The sequence below is a fragment of the Eptesicus fuscus genome, chromosome 8, assembly GCF_027574615.1.
Source record: "Eptesicus fuscus isolate TK198812 chromosome 8, DD_ASM_mEF_20220401, whole genome shotgun sequence".
NCBI lineage: Eukaryota > Metazoa > Chordata > Mammalia > Chiroptera > Vespertilionidae > Eptesicus > Eptesicus fuscus.
The window spans coordinates 45,335,786-45,350,848 of record NC_072480.1 but is presented as its reverse complement, the minus strand read 5'-3'; the positions used below and the strand labels follow the sequence as shown (position 1 = coordinate 45,350,848).

General features: G+C 44.0%; 1 protein-coding gene across 6 annotated transcripts in view; it reads left to right on the top strand.

Annotated features, from left to right (window-relative positions):
* The window catches only part of KCTD12 (potassium channel tetramerization domain containing 12), a 155,131-nt gene that overhangs the window by 45,148 nt on the left and 94,920 nt on the right, over window positions 1–15,063 (top strand). For 4 of the 6 annotated variants that reach the window (XR_008556746.1, XR_008556747.1, XR_008556745.1 and 1 more), the window contains exons 2-3: window positions 9,579–9,713; window positions 10,931–11,070. The exons of 1 other annotated variant lie outside the window; for it this stretch is intronic. Coding sequence is in view for 1 of the 5 variants with exons in the window: in XM_054719862.1 (XP_054575837.1) it covers window positions 9,579–9,713 (135 nt within the window). In the remaining 4 variants the exon portion in view is untranslated. The remainder of the gene's footprint in view (window positions 1–9,578; window positions 9,714–10,930; window positions 11,071–15,063) is intronic. One more of the 6 variants, XM_054719862.1, reaches the window with a different exon arrangement.

Genomic DNA, 15,063 nt, shown 5'->3' with positions numbered 1-15,063 from the left:
CACACATACACACACACACTTGGTCTTTTTTTTGCCCTATTTTTTCCCTCCTCAATTTTTGAAGCTAATAGGAAAGTTCCTATTCTCCTCTCAAAATTTCAGTGTGAGGAAAATATTGGCATACTTACATGCTACCCAGAAATAAACTGATTGATAGGTAGTATCTGTGTTCCTTTGGGACTTAGAAGAATAAAACAAAAACTTCTTTGTGTGTGTATTCTTTTTTTCTTGTTATTTTGCATAATTTATTAGTTGTAATTTTAAAACTGAAACTCATTTCAAACCTCAATATCAAAAATTGACTCACCTGTTAAGGTTTATGAACCCTCAACAATTAAATTATTATTCATTTTAAGAGTTTTTGTAGTTAGAATAAAACGTCTCCATCTCTATGAACAAAATATGAAAGCAGGGTGAATAAAAATTGTTTCTCAAGTTAAAAAGAATAATAAGCCCAACCATAAGTTTAACAGAGGGACCTGCATAGTAAGATAAATATTAAAAAAGTTTTTCTGCCAGGAATCCTGGTTCTACCAGAACTGTGAGGAAGATCCTTGCTCTCCATAGTAAGTTGGTGGGGTGATACTATTGTAATAATCTGGTTATTATTATTATTATTATTTTTACTATATTTTTATTGATTTCAGAGAGGAAGGAAGAGGGAGAGAGGTAGAAACATCAATGATGAGAGAGAAACATTGATTGGCTGCCTTATGCATGCCCCACACTGGGGATTGAGCCCACAACCCGGGCATGTGCCGTGACTGGGAATCAAAACATGACCTCCTGGATCATAGGTCAACGCTCAACCACTGAGCCACGCCGGCCAGGCGTAATCTGTTTATTATTTAACAGGAAAAGAGTAAAGGGAAGACTAGATAGTACAGGCATGGCATTTATACAGCTTTGCTAATTTAATACTCTCCAAGCCTGTTCCCTGCAAATCGCTGGGGGAAGAAACCGGACAACAGACGCATGCTCAGTAAGGTCTGAGTGACTTGGGAAGGTGCTTACCTGTTTGTCAATCATACCTGGGAACAGGGAATTGGCCAGAATAGGCTTGGCCACTGCAAGAGCGTGAAACCCTAATATTTAAATTTCTGAACAAAGGGAGTTCCCTCTCTTGGCTCTTGGTCCTCTTGGGACTCCTGTTGCAGGGGGAACACCCCTCCGCATTTGCCCACAAGGCCCCTGGGCCATGTGGACTCCACACAATGGACTAATGGACTTTAATTAACTGGATGCTGGACTGGATCCGGTTGAAACATGGAATGGAAGCTCTGGATACTGGCCCTTCTTTTCCAAGACTGGGTGAAAGCCCATGGGACTTTGCAACCTGAGGGATAGAACTCCATTCCAATAAAATCCATTCATTCTCTTGTGTGAATCTTGGAATATTCTTTTTTTCAGATATTACAAGAGCCACCCCACGCCCACCTGTGTCGGGGAAATTGGACCCCCTAATTTCTCTGGTACAGTGACAGTGCTCTGACCTTAGCAGAGGACGTGCGTAACCATAACTACCTTTCTCTTATATTGTCAGTTGGATGTTATATATGGTATAAAGCAGTGATGGGCAACCTTTTGAGCTTGGTGTGTCAAACTTGGCCAAAAAACTGAGCATTAACTCGGGTAGTGTGTCACTTTGAGGAAAAAACTAACTCTAAGACTCTAGTCGCAAATGTTTCATCCTCAGGAGCAGCAAATGTTTCATCCTCGGCATGCAGCCGCGTGTCATCAGAAATGGCTACGCGTGTCAGTGCTGACACGTGAGTCATAGGTTCGCCATCACCATCACTGGTATAAAGCTTCAAAGTGTTAGGAGGGCTGAGATCTGAATGAACAAGATAAGTAGAATTTTACTTTGTAGCAGAAATTAAATGTCCACGAGTCAGTCATAGTTTGTTCAGTGTCTTCTCCCCTCCCCCTGACCGAATAAATAGTCTATTTCCAGGTTTTTACAAACTTAGTATATGAATAATAGTCAGAAACATACTTGTAAGTTATTTGTTGAAAACATTTTACTTTAACCAAAACTATGAAAGACTTTTTCCTTGGATTAAGAGTGGGGGGGGGGTCTCAAAGCAATGTCATTTAGTTTGCCATTTTTTGATAGGGGACTTTAATCTGAACAAGTTGGAATTAAAAAAATAAAATCAGCCTTTCAATTTCAGTAGAGAGGTGCCATGAAAGCTCAATGGGTCCAACTGGATTCTCAGTACTTCTTTGCCTTGATTCCTGGCCTCACCCAGGAACATGGCTTGCATCTTCATTTATTTGAGATTCCTTTTATGGCTCAGGAAAGGAAGGTGAGGCTTGTTTATACACGGTTTGCGTATTTCTTCCTAGCAGTTCAAATTGTGATGTTGAAAGACCCAGGGTAAATCTGAGCCCAATCTCCAATGTGTTGGGAGATCCTTAGGCAGCAATGATGATATGGAAAGTGTCGTGGCTGGTGGCCTGATGCTTGGAGATTTTCCGGCTTATGGCAGAATCCTAGGGAGTAACTGAATAATAGGTTTCTAGAGATGGTCTGGGAAAGTTGTTTGGGCCTCAGTTAAGTGTCTGGGCTTGGGACAGAGTTTCACCTCCAATAATGGAACAGAACGCTCAGTCAGAAACTGAATTAGGAGGCCACACATATGCTCAGTGGTAGGGTAGGGTCAGTGTCTGAGAAGGGACAGCTCAGCTCTGGTTCCCAGAGTTTTCCCAGGCACACTATATATTGGTGGTCTTGCCACAGGATTGATTTGAGGATTTGCCCACTGCCTCCTTTGTCAGAGTGGTTTGGAGAAATGGGTGGAACTGAGGGTATAGATGGGTGGAACTGGTGAAACCCTAGGTGTGAGTGGTAGAGTGCCATCAGAGATGAGTGGAGAGAGGTAAATTGTGGTCAGCCTATAGAATTGGCCTTACCTGATAGCCCCGGAAGTGAGTGGCCCAACTGTGTAATCAAATGGAAACTGAATAAATAGGAAAGGGTTAGTTATATATATATTTTCAATAATATTATTGTCTTATCTAATAAAAAGGTAATATACAAATTAACTGTCACTCCATCACAAAGATGGCGGCACCCATAGCCACAAGATGGCGGCACCCAGTCCTCTCAGCCCTGCCAGAGTCCCCCAGTCCCAGGGGGTGGAGGGGTGGCCGCTGAGAGTGGGCAGTGTGAGTGGCCTGGTGGAATCCTTGCCTCGTTGCCGCAAAGCATTCCACCCCAGCTGTGGAGGGCCTCTGGGCAGCGGACACGGAACAGCTGCGGGCTGGGGGGAACACTTGAGTGGTCGCCCCAGGACGAGGCAAGCATTCCGCACCCAGCCGCGGATGGGCCTCTGGGCAGTGGGCGCGGAGCGGCCAGGCCCTGCAGAGAGCTACTGGCTTATGGATTCATGCGCAGGGCTACTAGTATTCATATAAAAGAAATGAGAGGAAACTTAAACCAAAGAATAAACGTGGTTTGCCATGTGAGGTCTGTACACTTTAAGGACATTTTGGACCTGGGCATTGTTTTTGGGGTCTGTGGCCTCCTGGCTCTCTCATTTGTATGCTAATAGTCTGGTTTCAGTACATTCAGGAAGGTAAACTAATTTTAGTATTATCCTAATCAAAGTACAGGAAGACAGATCTGCTGTAATAACGTAATATGTTATAATCCAAAGCTTAATATATTTGTATCCTGCTTTAGGCAACTATAATACATTAATAGATAGTTACATAAAAAAATCAATTGGAGGATAGTTATTTGCTTTACAAAATTTTCATCACAAGGTTCCTGTAAAACATCCCAATTTCCCTGAGGGCATTCAGAATCTAATTGGGTGTACTAATATTCCATTTGCACACACATTTATCCTGATTAATAACCAAGTGAGACTTATTAATATACATATTGGGATAAATATACATTTTGAGTTTAGATGTGAAAATGTCAGTGTGAGGATGGCGCTGAGTGCTCTGGCTTTTCAGCAGATCGAGGCTAGTTTATTAACTGAAAGCTTCAGATAAGCCAATAGGGTGACACAGTCGCCCCCAAACGGGAATGCAATCTGAGCCTCAGTTAATAGAAATCCAGGTCCAGAATGAGGGTGTCAGATACACCCCACAGACCGTTTGTGGTACTTCCTGCCCCAGTTTATGGGGGCCCTGGCATGCTCAGTGAGTGCCTGTAGAGGCAGGTGTCAGCAATGGTGAAGGAGCTGGGGCTCCATCAAAGTCATAAAGGGTGAAGACCCAGAGGACGCTTGGCTCGAAGAGAAGGCAGTGATAATTCCTTAAAAAAGTGATGGGTTGCCCTAGCTCAGTGGTTAGAGCATCGGCCTGCAGACTGAAGTGTCATGGGTTCCATTTCGGTCAAGGGCACGAAACACGGTTATAGGCCCAGTCCCTTGCCGGGTCAGGGCACTTGCTGGAGGTAACCAATCCATGTGTCTCTCTCACATCCATGTATCTCTCCCTGTGTCTCTTCCCCTCCCTTCCATTCTCTCCCTCTAAAACAAAAAACAAAACAAAACAAAACAAAACAAAACAAATCAATGGAGAAGATGTCCTCTGGTAGAGGATTAACAACAAAAAACCGATGGGTTATCATATGGAAGCTGAGTTGGATTTGTTATTGTTTCAGCTTTATAATTCAAGGTGGGAATTACAGGGAGGCAGTTTCTTCTTCCTCACAGTGTATCAAGTGTTTTCTGTTTTTGTTTTTGTTTTAATAGAGGATTCTTATATGAGATAAAAAGTTTGGAGGCGGCTATGGATCCTTCCACTACCTGATTAGCTTGAATTGATCCCATCTGGTAAGCTACTCAGCTGTGATTATTTGTTATTTGTACTTATATATTACCTATTATGTGTCTGGAACTGTTCCAAACACTGTAAAATATCAACTTATTTCACTTAAATACAACCGCACACATTTCATAGTTAAAAAAAAAATGTGATTACTGAAGCCCAGAGATGTTGACTTGTTGCACAGAGTAACACAGCCAGAGCCAAATCCCCACCCAGGCTGTCTGCCTCTTTACTTTAGGAATATGTGTCTTGAGGATTACAGTATGATAGAATATGCATGTGATGGCTCCATTCTTGGCATATTGTTGAGCTTGGGCCTGAAAATGATTTTTATATTTATTATTATGGTGATTTAATTTTTTTCTTATTTTGGAAGATTTTCTGATTCACTTCATCTTATAAATACATGTTTTACTAGAAAACAAAAAGGTTTTGTGTCCCCTCTGGCCTAAATCATTATAAAATCCTAATTTGGATGATTTGAATACTTTATCAGCCCCCTCCCACTTATAAATTATCGAGATTTTTAAAGGAAATGACATCTCTCACAACTGCCCTCTTTCCAATCCGTGTGATTTTTTATGTCATATCTCTATGACTTGGGAGAGCTCTTTTTTTTCTTCTCTAAATTTGAACTCCCTGTCAGGGGGAATCTCAGTAATGGAGGGTATATGGCTTATTAAACACAGAATGTCTGCTGTTCCTTCAGTTCACAAACTCAAAAGCCTCCTTGGTTAGCAGACAGCTGTAACACACCCATGCGGCCTTTCCCTGTTTATGTTTAGTTCATGAAGCAGAAAATACGACAGGTTCTGTATCTTTCAAAACATCTCTCCCCAAATGCTGGTTAATCCCCTAGCTTTCAAAGGCCAACAAAATTTATCTTTCTGTTGCAGCAAGAATATAGTTTCTCTTTTTTTTTCCAGTCTCATGTAGAAGCTATTTACTGACACTATTGTTTAGCCAAGATGACTATAATTTTTCATATGATATTAAACAGACAAACCCTTGTTTCCAGGATATGAACTAACTTTATAAAGGAAAATGTATCAATCACCTAGACAACGTTCCAACTTTTTCTTTTTTCTTTTGAACCAGTTGAATAATTTTAGATTTGAAGAAGCACTATCTTAAGTACACAGGCAATTTTAAAATAGTCTAAATGTATTTATTTCAGTGAATTATTTGATGATCTAACAATAACACAAAATGACAAATATATACACTCCTTCGCAGCACTGTTCATAAACTGTGTAACTTTTACCAGTTTTATTATATGTACAGATGTAACTAGACTTCCATAGACAGTAGGAAGGGGCTGAGGATTGATTGGGCAGGAAGGCCTTTTGAAAACCACTGGAGACTGGAAACACAATATAATACAAGTGACACCGTGGAGAGAGACAAGCAATGGGGGACACTGAAGAGAAACCTTGTGAAGTTTGGGTTGAGAGTAATGAGTGGCACCAATAACAGGTCCACTGGTCACCCAGAATGTGGCTCTCTGGAAGGCAGCACATAGAAAGCCTGCAGCTCGGGCAGCTGGAGGTGGAAGCAGCACCTGAGAGCAAGAACGTGATGATCTATGAAATGTTTGAATCAGTATCTAAGTAGCCATGTTGACAAGGATTCTATGGCACTTAATGTAGTTTTTATAGAATCTAAGCTGTTTTTACTTTGCATGTTAGATCTAGAAAGCTGCAGGAAGTCTTTCAAGTCTAGAAATTCTCCATTTGCCTTTATGATAAAGTCCAAGGTCCTTTGGACCTTTATCAACTAACAAGAGGTCATTACTTCGATGGAAGAAACACCATCACATCCTGCCTCTTACTCTGCAGAACGATCCAAACTTCTTCCACATGCCCTGCTGTCAGTTACCTCTTCCTTCTCCTTACTGCCTCCCCTGCCTGGAATATCAATGTTCATCTTTCACTTGGCTAATTCCTTTGCTAACTCCAAGGCTCAGCTCAGGCATCCCCCCTTCCCCTCTCCCCCCCCCAAAAAAAGTTCTTTTTTATTTCTTCAGGTTGAGTTAGGCAGCCCCTCCGTGTGTTCCAATAATGCTCTGAATGTGTACTCTAGTGCTATATACTCTACATTGTATTAAAATGATCTGTTTATGTCTCCTCCCTCTAAGACTAGGAATAATTTATCAGTAAGGACATGTTTAGTTGTCTTTGTATTTCTGGGCCCTACTACAGGACACATGGTTAATTCTCAATAATATTTATGGACTTTATAAAGAATAGGAAAAACACTCCTGAATTTTGCTACCGCAATATATGAGGTCATTTTATGCTGAAGTGGAATGTAATGAGCTCTGGGACTGCCCATACCCTGGGAGAAACCCTATATGCAGAAGCCGTATGTGATTTTATGTTCACATTACAGGCCCTGAGTTGGCTGCGAATACAATTTGGTCAACAGCAGCCATTGGTAGCTATAGGATTTTATTTGATTAGTTTTCCTGAGTAACAATGATATGAAATGTTTCTATTTACTTCTTAGTTGATACCTGATATTATGTTGTCTTGCTTTCATTTTTGATATTTATTTTCTCTAGTTGTTTAATATAGCCCAGTACATGATTATACAGCATGTTATTTTGCAACTCCTGTGTTCAGCATATTGGAAATTTTAACACCAACAAAGCTTAAATGTTGTAAAATTTGTACTAATTTCTTGACTCAGATGTATAGGTCTTATGTATTATGTAGCTTGCCATCAGAGATCAAAGTCAAAACCAAACACCACACACTTGTTGTATTTATTATGTGCAAAGCCCCAATGGCAGGTGAAAGGCATGTAAGTGATGGGAGGCAAGGCAGATGTACTTGGAAAGTGAAGGGTGAAATAACGGTTGCCTAATAAAACAAGAACATTGGGTGGATGTGCTTGCTTTGAGTGAACATGTAGCTAGACAAGTGCTATGCAATTAGAGGCAGGCGAGAACCCTAGGGCTGGGACATCTGCAAAGGTTTTGGAGAGGAGAGGCTCAGTTGGGACTCTGGGAAACGGGAATGCTGCTTTTAGACAGAACGGAGGGGGGAGGGATTTGCAGATGGTGGGGGAGGGGGTTGGAAGAGCAAAGGCCTGGCAGCTGAGGTGGTCCAATTTGGTGGGAGCCTTCCTGGAGGGCTAAGACTGCAAAGGGAGAGTCTTGAAAGAAGCTATTCCAACACCAAGACTGATAAAAGCAGGCTACTTGGTGGTGCTTCTCAAAGTTGAATGTAGCTGCAGGTTCTCCTGAGGGTCTCACTAAAATGCAGTTTCTGATTCAGTTGGTCTGGAGGTGGGGTCATAGAGTCTGCATTTCTAACACGCTGCTAACCCACGGACCTCACCTCCAGCACCAAGGCATTGGAGAAGTAAGGGAACAACTGTGAAGATTTAATTGGAAAAATTCTTAATGACATGCTTATTATATAACTGACTATTTCGGGGTTTTACATAGCACTTCAGAGGCGTGAAAGAGTTACAGTTTCCAAAGGTGCATGATATTTATCCAAGGAGTCTCACAGACAAAGTCTACACTTAGTGGGTAATGATGCAGTTCCATGGAGAATAGAAAATTGGGTTGGTTTTTATAAAATATCATTATAAGATATATTTTACTGAATGTTAGGCGAAATTAAAAACCTGGAGGAATTTCTTGTTTCAGTCCAACTGGGGTATCTTCTTCATATTTGTCTGTCCAGTCATTATTAAGCAATTATTTTTCACATGTGGAAGGGCGCTCAACACTGTGCAGTTTTTGGGGTTAAATCATAACCCTGGTAGATGATAAGAGCTACTTGCAGAACTTAAAAAAATTACTGCTCTTCCCCAGACCAACGAAATCAGAATCTCTGGGGCTGGTGCCTGGGAGTTAATAATTTATAAAGGCTTCCAGAGGATTCAAATGTGCCTGCAGGATTGAGGTCTACTTGGTTAGCTGCTCAGATGGTCTAATACTGAATTGAGACGTTGGAACTAGGGGTTTGGGCTAACACACTGTGAGCTTGGCAGGATTGAAGCCAGAGTTGGTGCTGAGAGTCCGTCTGCAATCCAAGAGGCAGAATGCCTGGGCCCCACCTCCATGTGGTTCTAGTTCCCTGGGGAAGCTGCAAACACACGGGGGTGGTGTCAGAGGTGTGCTGGAGACTGGGGCACTGGTAACTAGGGAAGCAGGCAAAGTAACCAGAGACAGGGATGTGGGAGCAGTTGCTAGGGGGCGGCAAGAGCATCCTGGCAGATGGTGCCTGACATCTCCACGGCGTGAAGCTATTTTTCACAGGCCGAGCTTGTTCTTGCAATACAGTCTTCAAACCGCCATCTCGGGTGGGAAGTTCAGGGCTCAGAGCCTTTGATGTGGACAGGCCCCATGAAGATGGGGTCTGGGGATAGAGAACAAACAAGCTTCTAGGGGATTCTACAAAGTGGAGGAGGGGGGTGCTAAGACAGAGGAGGAGACATTCAATGCCAACTTCACATGCGTGCTAATCTTCCTTAGTGGTGCTGGGTGGGTGAGTCCATACTCAGCGCCCGAGGCTGTGCCAGTATATGCTGCTCATTCATAAAACACAGGTCCTGGTTTCCACATTCTTGCCATGAGCTGATGGTGTAAGGCCTTTGCCAGGTATTTATTAGGTTTTAATGAACTTGCTATTGGAATACACCAAGCTCAGAGATTTGGTACAGGGCAAGTCTTTCAAAACCAAGTGAAACTAGATAGCTTAGCTTAGTTCTTTTCTTTTGAGTTTTAGATATGTTATTTCAAGTAAGAAATAAGTTCTTACTTTCCTCAGATTGATGGTGGCAAGCACTGAGAATATATGCATGTCTACCAACACTGTGGAAGGGGACTCGAGGACCCGGCTCCAGTGTCCGCCTGCACCTGCCTGTGTGGTGATGATGACGTGGGCCCTACTGACAAAAGAGAGGTACCGTTGCCATGGAGCAGATTTGATGTGTTGGTTCTCCTCTGGGGTCCCAGGAATAACAAACAAACAGGCAGAAAGATAAAGAAAAGCACTTTCCAAGCTGTGGAGGAGGTAGGCAAACAAATGATTATCTGCTCTCAGTTTGAGATTGAAATAGACACAGGCCTTTATTCTTAGCAAAAGGCTTTGGCTTGTAAAATAGGCTTTTCGCAGAGATTCATGGGAGCCCTCCTAACATGGGACCCTAGATCTGACATCTTCTGGAGGTGGGGAGAAAATATCTGAGACTTTGGTTTGGTGGAAGGATTGTGGCCAGGAGCTGAGCTGCTGCTGGCCACCTCATGCCCTGCCTTTGTCCTTGGATGTGTGGAGGCCTCCTGAAGACTGGGCATGGCCGCAGCACAGCCTTGTTGGGGTGGGGTGAAGGCTGGGAATGGACAGTTAGGCTTCAGGTGGGGAAGGCCAGTTTTGATGAAAAATTTTAAGGGTGTGAAGAAAAATGGGTGGGATTTGTCAATCACATTTACAGCCAATGGTAAACTCAGCAGTTCCTTGGTTATGAGGCCTTGGCTATTAGTTTATTTATTTTTTCTATATTTTTATTGATTTCAGAGAGGAAGGGAGAGGGAGGAGAGAGAGATAGAAACATCAATGATGAGAGAGAATCATTGATCGGCTGCCTCCTGCACGCCCTTCACTGGGGATTGAGCCTGCAACCCAAGCATGTGCCCTGACTGGGAATCGAACCGTGATCTCCTGGTTCACAGGTTGACGCTCAACCACTGAACCACGTTGGCTAAGCAGCTGCTTTTTAAAAAAAAAAATCAGTACTTCTGCCATGCATGCCTAGACAAAGCCAGATTATGAGAACCCCCCTTCTACTTTTATTGAAGCACTTGATTCTTTGTATTAAAACCTGTTACCTGGGATAAGGTGTGACCAATAAGAGTTTAAAGTGTTCTCTCTCCAGGGATTACTTTGAACAGGAATCCAAACCCTAGGCCACAGGTTAATTCCAAATCGAGTAAGGAGGGGCTTTCCCTATGCTGGCTCCCCATTCCTATGACTTGGAAAACGCCTCCCAGGGCAGGGGGAGGGAGTGAGACCAAATCAGGCTGCTTGTTTTTACGCCAGAGCCTTTGTGCATTGTGGCACCACCCTCCTTTCCCTTCCTGTGCCATTGGAGATCTCCTTTTCTCTTTCCTTCCTACACCCAGTTCTTTGAGAAACTGGGATCTTTCCTAAAACAAGTCCAGCGAATCCTATCTACCTAAAGTGAGGCCATGGAGTCCTGAGACCCCTTGAAGAAAGAAGCGATTCGGGGCTTCAGGGAGTGTGTAAATCCCTGAAACTGCAGGTAAATGTTTTCGTTTTTTCCCCCCCAAAAGGTTCTCTAAAGCCTCTGCAACACCTTCCACACCTCTCCTTACTCCCCACCAACAGCTCAGACGCTCCATGGAGGCACTTCAGGAGGCAGGCAGTGGGTGGAAGAACTTAGTTGAGGTCTCTGGGGTCTTCTCAGTGCACAGATCCCCTGGGTCAGGGTCAGTGGGCAGGTCCTGCTAATGCACAGTCATCCACTCGTGTCCTTCCACAGTGGTTCTCTGTCAAGTGTGGGCTCAGCATTAACACTGTGAGTCTCTTAATTGAGCCTCACAGCAGTCCAGGGAATCCCCAGATTGATGTCTGAATTATTCAGCACTCTTTCAGTTGCAAGTTAGTTTAAACAGAAGAGAATATTTATTGGCTCTCTATTTTGGGGGATGAAGTGGACTTCAGGGATGATTCAGCTAATGCGTCAGGAATTATTATTTTTTTCTCTGAAAGACGGAGATGGCTGCCAAGACTGCAGGCTTCTGTTTTGCCAGTTTAATAACCACAGTGTAAAGACTTTCCTCACTCCCTCCTTCCCTTCCTTTCTTCCTTATCGGCTAGCGCTAGCAGATGTCCTAGAGAACACTTTCATCAACAGCGTGTCATCCATACTCCCTGCCTGTGGCCAGGAAGTGAGGTAATCTGATTGGTCAGGCTTGGGGGACATGCCTACTTCTGGAGCTGGGGGGAGATTTTCTTAAAATCTATGGACTGCGAATAGAAATTAGGTTATTTTATGAAAAGAAACTAGTGCTGTTACCAAAAGGAAAGGGAAGGAAGGTGGGCAGGCAAAAGCAATGGATATCTATCACAAAACCTTCCAAATTAGGTACATGCACTATTTTAGATATATTTTTATAGATTTTTTTAGAGCGAGAAGAAAGGTGAGGGATAGACAAATGGAAACATCAATGATGAGAAAGAATCATTGATCAACTGCCTCTTGCATGGCCCATACTGGGGATTGAGCTCACAACCTGGGCATGTGACCTGACCAGTAATGGAACCGTGACCTCCTAGTTCATAGGTTGATGCTCAACCACTGAGCCACACCAGCTAGGCAGGTACATTCACCATTTTAGAGATGGAAAGGAACTTGGAACATTTTATGTTAAGAAGGGATTTATGATTCACTGAAATTGTGAGAAAACAAGATGTTTGGCTCATGTGTAAGATGTGCCTGTCACAGAGAGAGGGTCCATGGCTGTACCAGCGTCTCAGCTAAGAACCACTGATGGAGTCTCTTTGTTTTTCAGAGGAGGAAACTAGAGCTGGGAAACTCTAGGTGACTGGTCCTAGGAGGTGCTCTGTCCAGCATTTGTCAACAACCTCAGGGATTTCTATCAGGACGCTAGTCTCTGGACACTCTGTTAAAAATAGGCCTCGCTGATCAACAGCATTTGGGAATCACTTTGCACAGTATCCACTTCCGGAGGTTCAAATGCATTTAGGCGTATTAAAAGCTCTGAAATCCCACCCTAAAGAAATATGTATAACCCAGAAACCTATTTGAGTCATTCCCTCCCCCCGTCCCCAACAGGAGCCACCTGTGGCACTCTTCGGGAAACGGTGCTGTGCCACTTTCTCCTTTAGGCTATATAGTGTCCCCGGGGTCCTGTTGGGTATCCAGGACACCTAATTTCCAGGGCTGTGTGCTCCCTATTTATCTAGTTCAGTTTCAGAGATCTGAGGACAGCCACTTTCCAATTTGTGGAAGCTCTCCCCACCGCACCCTCCTGAGTTTTATTGCACCTCAGTGGCTCCAGCAAAGCCATTAGACAAATGCTTCTGGCTCACTCCAGGAGGGAAAGGATGGCCACAATCCAGTGCCCGGCCCTCAGTGGGCCTTGGTAAGTGCCATGTGGCCGGGGCACAGGCAGTGTCCGCAGGGTTGTTCTGTGTTCCCAGGTGTGATTGACAGCAAGTATCTTCCTTATGTTACCCCAACTTTAGTGGGCATATATCTAGCTCCCCTTTGTTGGGCTCCAAGGGAGTGTAAAGTTGTAGCTTTCTGGCAAAGCTGCCCAAATGACATGCCTATAACATCTGGCCTTCTCTTTGCTCCTTTCCTGTTATTGATCACTAGTTAATTACAACAGCACCAGGAGACTCAAGTATAGTTACAGTGGGGACATAGAGAGAGACAGTGCTTACGGATCCATTTTTGCCGACCCTTTTGGCCTATAACCAAACTTAGGAATTCTTCTCAGTTCCCTGGTTTTACTTGGCTGGGGCCAGATTGAATAAACATTGATCGGTCTGCCCACACATGTGTACACTGTCTATGCTCCTTCCTTTATGATTTTTCTGTTCCAGAGAGGAGCCCTGTGCCCTAATATAACCCCTACCCTTGCGATTCATACAAAGAGGTTGGTGGCTAAACGTGGCCTGCCCCTGGTTCTCACATTTCAAACAAGGACTTTGTCTTCGGCAGAGGAACATGAAGGGCTTTCCTTCAGATTTACTAAAATGGCCTTCTTACCATCGCTGACATTTATTTATTTTTTTTGTATAGATTACTCCTGTTTGGCACAGTCTAGAGATTTTAATGCAGCCGCTATCCTATATAATAAAAGCCTAATATACTAAGTGTCTGGTTGACCAGTCGGCTGTTCAACCAATCAAAGCATAATATGCTAATGATATGCTAAGGCCGCTCAACCCTCGCTATGATGGGCACTGACCATCAGGGGGCAGATGCTCCAACAGGTAGGTTAGCTTGCTGCTGGGGTCTGGCCAATCAGGACTGAGCGAGATGGGCCAGACACACCCTGGAGCCCTCCCACGGTTCCTCCCTTGCTGGCCAACCTCCCACATCCCTCCCTGGCCCCAGTCTTGCACTGGTGGGGTCCCTTGGCCTGGCCTGTGCCCTCTTGCAATCTGGGACCCCTTGGGGGATGTTGGAGAGCTGGTTTGGCCCAATCCCGCAGGCCAGGCCAAGGGGCCCCACTGGTGCACAAATTTGTGCACTGGGCCTCTAGTATGGTTATGAGTCTTCAGGGTAAGGGATCAGATTAAGAGGGGAGGGAAAGGGAAGGGAATGTGGTAAGTGCAGGACTGGCAGTATGAGCAGGGACTGGGTATGGGGTGGGCATGGAGTGGGCATGGATAGAGACCAGGAGAGGCCAGTGTCCAGAATGGAAAGGTAGAGAAGAGTTAGGAGGTCTCTAAGTTACAGACTTGCCTGTGCCTTACCTCACTGAGTATATGATATATATCCTGCATTCCAGAGACTGTGGTAAAGCAGAAATTATACTCTAAATAGCTGACTATGGAGGCAGAGGGTTAGCTTGTCACCTCTGGGCAGAAAACTGAGGGGGTATTTTGAGTTGAATTTTGCCCCTCCCCCCAAAAACATATGTTGGAATTCTAACCCTCAGTACCTCGGAATGTGAACTTATTTAGAAATAAAAATTTTAGAGAGATAAGGTCATTAGGGTGGGCCCTGATCTAAGACGATGGATAATATCCTGATAAAAAGGGGGGATTTGAACACAAGGACAAACGTGCTCAGAGGGAAGACTGTGTGAAGAGACACAGGGATAATGCCACGTGAAGATGGAGGCGGAGACTAGAATTATGCTGCTACAAATCAAGGAATGTCTGGGCCTACCGAGCTGGGGAAGGCAAGGAAGGAACCTTCCTCTCTGGGTTTCAGAAGAAGCATGGCCCAACCAAAACCTTGATTTTGGGCTTCTTGCCTATAGAACCGTGAGAGAATAAATGTTTGTTGTTGTAAGTCACCCAGTTTGAGGTACTGTGTTAGGGCAGCCCTAGGAAACTAACCTCAGGGGAGAAGGTAATTACATTTGCTAAGACTTCCAATGTGCCAGGCACTGGGATAAGGGCATTCATAGTCCGTGCTTCTTTTTATCCTCCTGGGAGGTAGGCATTGTTATGATAACTGAGGCTAAGGAATTGCTCAAGGACGTGTAATTAGTAGGCAGCAGAGCCTGGGGTTTCAAACCAAAGCCAG